The sequence below is a fragment of the Geotrypetes seraphini genome, chromosome 5, assembly GCF_902459505.1.
Source record: "Geotrypetes seraphini chromosome 5, aGeoSer1.1, whole genome shotgun sequence".
NCBI classification, from domain to species: domain Eukaryota; kingdom Metazoa; phylum Chordata; class Amphibia; order Gymnophiona; family Dermophiidae; genus Geotrypetes; species Geotrypetes seraphini.
The window spans coordinates 33,869,667-33,882,286 of NC_047088.1; the positions used below are offsets into that span (position 1 = coordinate 33,869,667).

The window sequence follows — 12,620 nt, forward strand, 5'->3', positions numbered from 1 at the left end:
TAAATCAGGTAGCAAATTCTAGAGCTCAGACTGTGATGTCATAATGCCTCATTCCACCATTGCCTAAGCTCTGTCCTCATCTGCACAAGCCTCAAACACTTTAAAATCATAAGTAGCAACATTCTAGAGCTCAGATTGTGATGTCATAATGCCTCATTCCACCAGTGCCTAAGCTCTGTCCTCATCTGCACAAGCCTCAAACACTTTAAAATCATAAGTAGCAACATTCTAGAGCTCAGATTGTGATGTCATAATGCCTCATTCCACCAATGCCTAAGCTCTGTCCTCATCTGCACAAGCCTCAAATACTTTAAAATCATAAGTGTTTGAGGCTTGTGCGGTTAAGGCAGAGCGGGAAGGAATGGGGCAGGGACGAGGACAGCAACAAAACGGGAAATTGAGTTCCTGTGGGGAACTATCATATCCCCTATAAGTTGTCTCTTCTCTAAGATGAAAAGCCTTAACCTGTTTATCCTTTCTTCATAGAAGAGCTGTCACATAATGTTATTTCTATTGCTCCTCCCTGAGCCTTTTCCAGGTTTTCTGTAAGGCTGATATATATCAGCAGCAGCAAGAAGCATAATTGAAGCAACGGAGCACGGCATTTAAATTAAAACCTAGATGCAGACCTCTTATGAAATGACCCCGTGAAAGTGCACGCTGTCCCCTGGATTCTGTATAGGTCGCCCAAATTGGGGAGTGTATCCCATATCCGCACGTAAATTAATCAGTCAACGAGGCGCTAACAATCAGGCGGAGTCAACAAGTGCTTAATTCGCAGTAATCAGGAGAGAGACATGGATCAGCTCTATGCCTTATTCCAGTGTCTCTCAAATTGTGTGCCACTTAACTTAGGGCTTCTTTTACTAAGCTGCGTTAGGGCTTTAACGCGCGTAATAGCATGCGCGCTACAATACTGCAAGCGCTAGACACTAACGCCAGCACTGAGCTGGCATTAGTTCTAGCCGCGTAGCGTGAGGTTAGCGCGCGCTAATCTGCTGCGTGCGCTAAAAACGCTAGCGCACCTTAGTAAAAGGAGCCCTTAGGCACCAGTAGGGTTCCTACCGGTGTCTAACATAAGGCGCTGTTTATAGAATATGTGCCAAAATGCTGGTTGGCCCAGGCGCCTTAGGCCCTGTGGGCGGGGTTTCAGCCGCCTGGGCCAATCCGGCCCCATTCCGATGTCGTCGGGGAGGTCGGGGGTGCAGCGGGGCAAGAGGGCTTGGACTCCCTCTTGCCCCGATATTGTCGGGGGGGGGGGGGGTGTTGTATCGTGGCAGGAGAGATTGGCCATTGGCAATGCGATCACTCCTCTACCTGTACTGCCACAACCCGCGACAGGAGAGATTGGGCATCTCTCCTGCTGCGGGTCGCGGCAGTTCAGGTAGAGGGGTGATCGCATCGCGGTGGGGGAGATGAGGCATCTCTCCTGCCGCGATGGTTGCGGTGGATGGATGGGTAGGTTGCCGGGCCGCTGAACTGATCGCGCCAGCCACCATCAACTCAGCGTCCCCTTTTTCAGCACTTAGACCTGTTTTGACTTGGTCTAAGTCAAAACGTATAAGTGCCGACTAGGCAACCTGCCTAAGGTTTTGGTTAAATCTGCTGCACGTCTAGGTGTAGGCCGGCCCACCTCCCGCCCACCGCCCGCCCTTTCCCCTCCTCTAAACACGCCTCTTTTCTCTCTGTGTGTTTAGTAGCAGGGGAAAGGCCTAAGCTGGTTTTAGATACGTCTAAAACCAGCTTTGGGTTATGGGTACTTGGACGATCAGGCTTTTTGATCATCCAAGTAGCCATTTAGGACACTTTTTAGACTTTTTTTTTTTTTTAAATTATGAACCCTTTATACTCTAGTAATTTACACATGCAACTGGATACAGGACCTTTATTACCAACTAGTAGAAAACCACATCTCAGAAATGGAGGGGATGTACTCTGCCAGTGTAGGGTTACCAGATTTTCTCTTAAAAAAAAAAAGAGGGCACCTGGCCCTGCCCCGTTCCCCCTGTCCCATCCCATTCTACCCCAGTCCATCCCAGCCCTACCCCACACAGACCTCGTGCCACCTTCCCCAAAGTTAGGGCCGCACGTGCGGATGTCGATGCAATGATGTCGCACGCATGCATGTCATAGCGTCATGTTGACGTCCCCGCGCGCGAAGAAGCCCTACGGACGTGGCCCCGCGCTGGGGGGAACTTCCAGACCAATGACTGGGTTTTGGAAATCCCTCCGGGCACCCAGACAGTCCTCTAAAAAGAGGGCATGTCCGGGTTTTCCCAGACGTCTGGTAAGACTATGCCAGTGGGTATGTGCCTGGGCAGACTTAGAGCAGAACGCTGTCATTTATGAACATTCTGGCAGACTAGCTCTAGCAGGGGTGGACAACCTTGAGCCTCGAGGGGTTGCAATCCCTTCGGGTTTTCAGGGTTTCCCCAGTGAATATGCCTGAGATCTATTTGCATGCACTGCCTCCATTTTATTAAACTAGATCTCAGGCATATACTTCAATGTATTATAGAACATGCTTTAAAACTGAAGCTGAGAGCAGCTAAAGCCCCTGACGATGCTGAAAGGCGAAACACAGACTTGTGTTGGGCGTGTTTATTCAATTTTTGGGAGAAAAATGGAGTATGATGCATGAAGAAGGACTACATCAGAAAGAATATAACCGAGAAAAGAAAATTAATACAGTATTGAAGATATAGCAGTAAATTATAAGGACATTGTTTCACTTTAAGAATGAACTTTTAGTGAGGTGTTTCGGTAGATTGTGAATGTTTTAACATATTTATAACACCCCCTTAAGTATACGCGGTCTGGATATTATTTAAAGAATACAATCTTATGTTGGTGTGCAAGACGCCTCAGCCCCACCACTCCACCGCAAAAATAATTTTTATCTCGCGGGAAGCATAGTGTGGTGCTTCATCATTGGCTGTCACCACACTATGCTTCCCGCGAGATAAAAATTATTTTTGCAGTGGAGTGGTGGGGCTGAGGCGTCTTGCACACCAACATAAGATTGTATTCTTTAAATAATATCCAGACCGCGTATACTTAAGGGGGTGTTATTGTTTATTTAAGAGGCTGGATTAATATAAGCAATAATAAGTGGTCATCACAGTAGTGGCTTAACATATTTATAAGGCATGAATTGTAAGTAGATAGGTTGCTGTACTGTAGTTTTAAAAAAGTAATACATTTGTGAACACGTTATTTGGGCAAGTGGCAATAGTTATAACATTTATGCTAATTGTATAGCTCTTTTTATTCATGGAGGCATATTCACTGGGGAACCCCTGAAAATATCTCTAGTAGAATGCTGCGCAGAATGAGGACCTTTCTAAAACCTAGACATCCCAGGTAGCATGTGCTTCTCGCCAAAACGTCTACACCACCCTTTTCAAACAGGCAGATTCGGGACATTTTCCCCTGCGATCATCCAAATAGCAAAAGGGCGTATTGGAGGCATGTTTGGACAGGACTTAGGAGGGCTTTAAAAAAAAGGTTTGGATACTTTCCTAAAAGTAACGGCCATATGCCATTAATATGATGGACTTGGGGGAAATCCAGCGCTTATTTCTAAGCAGCATAAAATCTGTTTTACTCTTCTGGGATCTTGTCAGGGATCTGGGATCTTGTCCAGTAGTGACCTGAATTGGTCACTACTGGAAACAGGATACTGGGCTTGATGGATCTTTGGTCTGTCCCAGTATGGCAATGCTTAGGTGACGGGACTAAATCGCGCGAGACAACGGCGCGCCGACAACTGAGCGCAGACAACTGAGCGCAAGGTTGACGGCGCGCCGAAGAAAAGCACTATTTTAAAGGGCTCCGACGGGGGGTGTATTTACTTAACAGACATTGCGCTGGCGTTGTGGGGGGTTTGGGGGGTTGTAACCCCCCACATTATACTTAAAACTGAACTTTTTCCCTAAAAAACAGGCAAAAAGTTTGGTTTCAAGTATAATGAGGGGGGTTACAACCCCTCAAACCCCCCACAACGCCAGCGCGATGTCTGTTAAGTAAAATAGGGGGGTTCCCCACCAACACCTCCCGTCGGAACCCTTTAAAATAGTGCTTTTCTTTGGCGTGCCGTCAACCTTGCGCTCAGTTGTCTGCGCTCAGTTGTCGGCGCGCCGTTGTCTCGCGCAATTTTGTCTATGAACCCAATGCTTATGTTCTTATGCGTTGAGAAGGCTTAACATTTCTGTGATAATGGAACAAGAAAAGGGTCCAGAGTGAAAAAGAAGTCTATTTCACATCTAGGCTTGTTTTAGTCACGACTATCCCCCTCTTTTACTAAGAAGCGCTAACTGGTTAGTGCGCGCTAATCGAATTAGCGCACGCTAAACGCTAACACATCCATAGACTAACATGCATGCGTTAGCGATTACTGTGCACTAATCGGTTAGCGCACCTTAGTAAAAGAGAGTCTAAGTCTAGAAAAGGTGTCCTGATTGACCATCTGACCTCTGGAGGGATGAAGGCATGACCCTCCCCTTAATCCCTCAGCAGACACTGACCCCCCCTCCTACATCCCAAAGATGCAAAATTGATAGTAGATAACAAGTCTTTGACAGCTCCAGATTTTAGGGCCATTCCTAAGAAAGCAGCAAGCAAGTGGATGGAGTAGCCCGGTGGCCTGTGCAGTGAACAGTGGATCCAGGATCAATTCCCACTTTAACTTTTTCATTTCATTGCAAATATAAGAGCCCTCCTCAAACACAAAACTACCTCCTGTACCTTGTATATAAGTGACCTGTAAGCCCGAGGGCTATTGTTCTGATGGACCTTTGGGTCCAGTAAGTTTTCTCTGTGCATATAGTATAAATACGGCTATAGATATTTTCTGATCTGTGTCTACACCCTGTCAGGGGCACCTTATTGAGCTTTTCTAAAATTAATTATGCAAAACATTATAGTAATGTAAAAGGTACACTGCTGGAAAGACCTATCAAAAGTAGAATACATGTCTCTATAGACTGAAGAATACAGTCTGTATCACCACCAAATTTGAAAGTTTCATAGCTGAGAAACACAATTCTACCAGTACTTTCCTCAAGGTGTGGGGACCTATACAGTCCTACTGTAACATAGACCAGTGACATTTTTACCTTGCAGTAAATTTTGTTGCCTGTATATAACCTAATGTCTCTGTTATATTTTGCATATCTGAACAGTCTGATCGATGTCGTGTGGCACTCACTGGGAACTCTTTCTTTCTCTCTTCTCTTTTTCTCTTCTCTTCTCTCTTTTTTCTTCTCTTTCTCTCTCTTTTCTCTCTTCTTTATTCTCTTTCTCTTATCTCTCTTTCTCTCTCTTCTCTTTCTCTGCAGTCAACGATAAGCGCTGGATTGTGTTCTGAATTTGACATGATTTGACTAGTTGTACTATGATTAGTTTATTGTTATCCAAAGGATTTATGAGGATGATTGTACAACCTGTCTATATCTTGTCTTGTTTACCATTTGTGTACTTTTTGTACTTCTTGATAAAACCAATAAAATGTTTGAACTAAATTGTAAGTAATCTTTGATCCAAGCTAGGACATTAATTACCACCTGACTACTGGAATCTGGAGGAAAAGCTACACTCACCCCTCCATATTCGCAGTCTCGGTTATTCTCGGTTTTTCGAGCAAAGGCCCTGCCCCCCAAATTCACATCACAGGAAATCGCTGCTCCCAGCTGCACTTTCTTCACTGGACAAGGTCAGGTTATTCGAGGTTTTGGGTCTTTTTTTTTAACAGAAAACCCGCAAATAATATCCCAAAAATTATTTGCAGTTTTTCTCTATTCACTGCCTTGCCATTCCCCTATCATCGCGAATGCGGAGGGGGAAATGTAGATGCAAACCAGTATACATAAAAAATACATAAATGAATCCAATCTGACTTACAGTGCATTCCGAAAATCAATCAAAACCGCCCTATTCGCCAAATTCATTGACTAAAACTGTCCCCTCCCTCACTAGGACTTCCCCCTCTGTAAACGCCTTTTCTTTCTCTCAAGAAGCTCCTTTCATGTATTCAGGTATTCTTTACCCATAGAACTCCAATTAGTACGTAAGTTTCCCATTTAGACTTATTGTATTGTATTTAGACTCATTGTATTGTATTAAGACTTTTTGTTATTCGCTGAATGTCCAGCCTTCTTTCAATGTAAACCGCCTAGAAGTCGCCTGACTATGGCGGTATAGAAAAATAAAGTTATTATTATTATTATTATAAGCTCTAAACCTGCAGGGGGATCTAACCAAACCACCATTGACCATTTCTGGAATACATACGGAACGCTGAAATGACTTTTTGTTTTTCTTTGACAACTTCACCACTGGCTTTAATTAGACTTTTCCTAGGGTTGACAGCTCTAGGAGACAAAATATCTTTCTGTTTAAGAATAATGGATCTTGGTTTTCAACGAGTCAGGTTTCTAAGCTCTCAGAACTCTTCACATATCTTTTTTTTTTTTTTTTTTTTTGTTAAAGGCCTGTCATGGAGTATATGAAACCAGAGGCATCTTAAGCTGGTGTCACGTTGTCATTGTTATTTTACAGTGTCAGCCATTTAAAATGATGGGTACCTGTGATCAGGAACTCCCTAGAGTAGTCACATCGCTCTTGACGGGACTGCCTGAGGCTGTCATTTTTAAATGAAACATGATGTAACGTCTAACCAGTGTATCATTTTTTTTTCTACATACAAAACTAATCTAAGAACATTCAAAGCCCAAGCCCAAACCTTGCCAAAGCCTGTGAAATCCCTCTATTTGTGCTCTCGGCAGAGCTTTTCAACTCTGTTCGTAAAGAGGCCACAGATTAGTCTATTTTTCAGAATATCCACAATCAATATCCATCAGACATATCTGCACACATTACAAAAAGGCTTAGAGCACCAAATTAAATGATCTTAATGGGTTTCATGGTGCAGACTTGTTTTATTCGGGGATCTTATATGATACTAAATGACAAATATGGAAAGGGAAGATGGATACTGAGACACAGCACAGCACCTTATGAATTATTTAACTCTGTATGAATCAATGTTATTGTAACAAGAACATTTTTTTAAAGTAATTAATCATGTATTTGCATGTTAAGGGCACAGGGGGGGGGCCATATTCTATAATCCGTGCCATAAGTTAGGCAGTGGTAGGCGCTGTGTGTTGCCTAAATTGTTTTAATTGGATTTAATTGGCATTTAAAACCGATTAAAATCTTATTTTTAAAAAAGTTGGCACTGGGACACATCTACAGCAAAACATCTAATGATGCATTACAACTAAGTGGGAGTGGTTAGGGGAGGAGCAGGACTTGGGTGCCATTAGGCACAATTCACTAAAGAACTTAAGATGACTGCAGTAGGCCAGTAAAATGCTAGCCTACATAGCATTTTACTAAAGCGCGCTAGTGCGTCTTAGTGCGCGCTAAATGCTAACACGTCCATGCTATCCCATGGACGCGTCGACACACATTAGCATTTAGTGCACGCTAATATTTAGCGTGCGCTAAGACGCACTAGCGCGCCTTGGTAAAAGGACTCCTAAGATTTTTCTTAGGCGTTGCTAGCCATGATTCTGTTAATGGCGCCTAAGCATGGTCAGTGTCCATTTTTGTAGATGCCGCCGATATAGGCACCGTTTACAGCAGTGGTTCCCAACCCTGTCCTGGAGGACCAAGTTTTCAAGTGTATTTATAATTTGGTATACCGACCATCGACAAGTATCTGGCTGGTTTACAATACTAACCCCCTCTTCTATTAAACTGCGCTAGAAGTTTCTAGCGTGGGGAGCCGCGCTGAATGGCCAGTGCAGCTCCCAACGCTCATGGAGTTCCTATGAGTGTCGGGAGCAGCGCGGGCCATTCAGTGCGGCTCTCTGCGCTAAAAACTGCTAATGCAGTTTAATAGAAGAGGGGGTAAGATTTATTTAAAAAAATAAAAAAGAAAATTGTCCTATACCAATTACTGTTCAGATCCCTCCAAAGGAGTACGGCGTACAAAAGATGCTATAGCCATTTCCTACCTCCTCTATGGAACCGACTACCCACACAGATCAGGTCGCTAGACTCACTAATGACCTTCTGCAGAGCAATAAAGACCTTCCTCTTCTGCCAATCGGACCATTAAAAACTGCCTCCTCAATATACTTTTCCTAGTATTCTTTGCTATGACTAGTCTGGTCTCTAGAATAAGCTCTGTTATTGTCTACTGTAACCTATTTGTTGTCATGACTAGTCTGTTTTCAAACGATTGTGAATGTCTACTTGTAACCCGTTCTGAGCTTCTGGGAGAACGGGATGGAAATCAAAATAAATAAATAAAACCTTGCAGATTTTTTTCAGTCTAAGATAAATAAGATTGTGAAATCCAGATGTACATGTAGAGTTAGTTATTACTTAGGTAGAAGCATGAAATCTTAGAGGCTATACTCGTAGATTGTATGTGGACTTCATTTAAGTTGGTTGACATACATGATGTTAAGACAGTGCTTCTACAATTTTCCAAAAGAGGTTGTAGACTAGACCATTGCATTGCAAGGTTGTTATGATCATTGGCAGATAATCTGTTCCAATGGCTTACTAATTTGATAAATTCACCACTACAAATGGTATCTATTCAAAAGATACAGGAATAATTCTATTAAATCCCGTATTAAAAGGATAAGACTTGGATCCTACAGATTGTGGGAATTATCGACTAGTAGCTAATCTTCCAATCTGAACTAAAGTCATAGAAGAAGTGTTACATTACAGGTTCAGGAATATATATTGTAATATATGTCTGCTAGGTCTTTCAGCCAAACAGATGAAACTGCTGCAGATTTTACAAAATGTTGCTGCTAAACTTATATTGGGGGGAAATAGATTTGATCATGCTCCCCCCATTACTATGAGGACTGCAAGAATTGAATTTAAAAGATTGCTTTTTATTTCTAAAATTTTTTATGGGCTATGTCCAGGTTATCTTATGGATTTGATAACAGTATATCATTCAACTAGGTATTGTTATTGGCAATACCGTCTTGTAAAGATTGCAGATTGCTTTCCTCTAGGAAGAGAATAATCTTGGGAAGAGCTGCAGTTTTGCAACTCTCTGTCTAGCGAAATAAGAAATGTCTATTATCAGAATTTTTAGTAAAGCGATAAAAATGTCTATTATCAGACTTTTTAGTAAAGCGATAAAAATATTTCAGAAATATTTTTGATTGAATAGGGTGGATATTATGATTATATTATAGAATGTATTTATAAATTGTTTGATATTGTATTATCTTTTATTGTAACCCACTTGGAATATAAATATGGAAATTAAAATTAAATTAAGATGTGCTTGTCATGGTCCAGGAAGGATTACGTGAGAATCGTTCACGGAGTATAGGAAACGGATTGGACCGTAAGAGGTAGTGAGATATACAAGATCATGTAGGGTCCCAAACGAATAGACTTTGTAGGTCAGCAGGAGAATTTTATACTTTGCCAGTGGAGTGAAGTTTTGGTGCAGCGTGGTTGGAGCTCACAAATCTATGTATATACGCGAACAGTCTTCCTGCCCAAAGCTGAGCGCACACAATTTTGGATGCATACAGTAATGAGGTGTTAAAAATCAATACTTGTTAATTGGCAGTCATTAGGAGTTACTCACAGATCTGCCCTGTGTTCTATTCTATAACAGCATGCCTAAATTTTATAGCATACAACTCCAAAGTAGGCCTAGCCATGGGAGAGGCATGGGCAGGGTTCATAGACAAAATCGCACGAGACAACGGCGCGCAGACAACCGAGCGCAGACAACTGAGCGCAAGGTTGACGGCGTGCCGAAGAAAAGCACTATTTTAAAGGGTTCCGACGGGGGGGTGTTGGTGGGGAACCTCCCTATTTTACTTAACAGACATCGCGCTGGCGTTGTGTGGGGTTTGGGGGGTTGTAACCCCGCTCATTATACTTGAAACCAAACTTTTTGCCTGTTTTCTAGGGAAAAAGTTCAGTTTTAAGTATAATGTGGGGGGTTACAACCCCCCAAACCCCCCACAACGCCAGCGCGATGTCTGTTAAGTAAAGTGGGGGGGGTTCTCTCCCACACCCCCCGTCCGAGCTCTTTAAAATAGTGCTTTTCTTCGGCGCGCCGTCAACCTTGCGCTCAGTTGTCTGCGCTCAGTTGTCGGCGCACCGTTGTCTCGCGCGATTTAGTCCCGTCACCCATGGGCAGGTCAGAAGCATTCCCCGAATTTAAGCAAAATTTTTTTTTTTTTAAATGTCATTCATGTACTCAATTGGCATTAGGTGCTTGCATTTACCCCGGTTTTTGCGGGAATAAATGCTCAGGACCAAAGTTAGGCACAAGGTGCGCTCTAAGGCAGGATTCTGTCAAGGTTGCTCTGTGCAGAAAGCCCTTTGCAGAATGCTGGCTTAGTGCAGGTGTTGCTGGTGCCACTTACTGAATCCCCACTTTATTCATAGCTATTTACACCTGTTTGAAAACAGGTACAAGTCCATTCCTACAAGATAGGCACAGTTTCCGCCATTTAAGCTAGCGCTTTTGTGAAGACAGGTAGGCTTATAAGGGGAAGAAGTTATCATGCTGCGTTACAGTCTCAAGTCATATTATTTATCCCTTAACATGACTTAAAGAGCTCTAATACAGCTTACGTTGCCCTGTAGGTCATTGAGGGTTATATAGAAATGAGATGCCAATGCACATAAAGCATCTCGTTACTACATGAAAATCAGAACCTAATTTGAAATGTTCACCAGGAGCACATTGTAAGTCATATTCTAGACTTAAGAAGACTGTAAAATAGCCCAAACCAAAAGAATTTTACTGTCAGGAGCATCGGACCTCAAAGCCACAGCCACAGCTCCTGTTCTGGATCTTAAAGGAATGAGGACATTTCCCCCTCCCCCTCCCTCCAATGAAATCATCCCACCTCCTTCCGGGGACGGTCCTCCATCTCCCACAGAGTCCCCCTTAGTAACCCTGGCAGTCCAGCAGTCTTTGGACAGCAGCAATCGTCAGTCGTTCCTGCTCTGCTGGGCCTTCCATAAAGCAGCGTCCTTTGTGTTTTCCTTTGAGGGCTGACGCTCCCAGGTTCACATTCAGCATGATCCCTTTGACCCAACGATCAGCAACCTTTAGGGCTGTTGTACCACAGGTTGCTGACTCCCATGCTACGTAGATCAAGCTCGCCTTTTACCACATCTAGATAACTTTCCCCCTAAGCGTCTGTGTAAAATATCGCCTAAGAAGGTGCCTAGTTGCCTTTTGAATCCAAACACCTCTGTCATAAAATTACCCTCACTTTCCCCCCTTTTTTACAAAGCCTGATAGCGCAGGCTGCTGTAGTAATTGCCCCAAAGCTCACAGGGACTTAAAGGGCTTCGGGGCTTTTGCCACATAGCAGTCACTAGCGCAGCTTTGGAAAAAAAGGGGGGGGGGGTTGTTTGTGTGAGAATCAATTTAAATTACTGAAAGCACATTGGGCCTGTGGTTGGCGGTGAACCAGAAATTCAATGCCAGGCCCTTTCCAGTGACCGCCATTTGAATTCAGCACTGACTGGCAAAGAAAGACTGCTATTTAGGTGGTCCAATTTGCCTTGCTAAAACTTAGCCAGTCAGTGCTAAATATTGCCGGTTATTGCGTACAATAGCCGGTTAACTTTTAGCCGCTAGCCATAAATATTCATCAGAGATAACCAGTTATCTCACACTGAATTTTCACGGTTAGCCGGTTAAATGCTATTTAACTGGTCGGCGGCCATTTCTGGGCTGATTAAATAGCTTTGACTAGCAGGAGGATTCATTTTGTGGCCCCTCTGAGTGGGGTTTTTTTTTTTAATAATTGTAAGCTTTATCAATAAAAACATTTTTTTAAGAAAAAGGAATGACAAATTGAAAACTGCTGTACTCACGACTTCTGTGGGACTGACTTTGCTGCAGCCTTGCTTGAGGCATCACAACGCTCTGCAAACAAAGCAAATCCATTTTCAAATGTCAGAAGACTGTTTGGAATTAAAACTGTGCCCAAAGCCGCCAGCCCATCTAATTATGCTTTGGTTCACAACATGCCACAGAGCATAACATAACTGAAAAAAAAAAGAGAGAAACTGATCTCCTGCAGTAGAAGATAATTAATTTTTCATCCCTTTTTTTTTTTTTAATGATGTTAAGCAGGGAAAAATATTATTTAGACGAAGGGCAATAAAGACCTACTTTGCACATTGTGTCCCGAGGTCAGATGTTGCGAGTCCTACAATAAAGAACATAAAAATGTCAGTATTAGTTAAATGATAAAAGAAGATGCATCAGCCATGCTCTGTTAGCCGAAAGGTTGAGGCACGAGGAAACATTAGTTTCTTGTAAACAAAGAACTACAAATGAAAATTCATAACAGTGTTGGAATTCTAATAAAGCAATTTCATATTTGTGCTTAAATATTTTTATTAAATTTCCAACAAAGTGCAAGAAAATTATACAGAAGTGTTCAGCGAAGTCTCACACATGTGCACCAACCATACCCTCCAACAACCCATCTCCCTCCCCCCCGCATATATAGAAATAGAGTCCAATAACATCTCAGGAAGCATATGGTCACCTTCACAAACTCAATAATCTACTTTGAGCA

The 12,620-nt window shown here is 42.7% G+C and overlaps 1 protein-coding gene across 1 annotated transcript in view; it reads right to left on the reverse strand.

The window, feature by feature from the left end:
• Nucleotides 1-12,620, reverse strand: part of AFF2 (AF4/FMR2 family member 2) — an 877,713-nt gene that overhangs the window by 304,005 nt on the left and 561,088 nt on the right. The window contains exons 6-7 of the mRNA XM_033945510.1: nt 12,209-12,245; nt 11,908-11,959 (exon numbers count right to left, since the gene is read on the reverse strand). Coding sequence (XP_033801401.1) covers nt 11,908-11,959; nt 12,209-12,245 — 89 coding nt within the window. The remainder of the gene's footprint in view (nt 1-11,907; nt 11,960-12,208; nt 12,246-12,620) is intronic.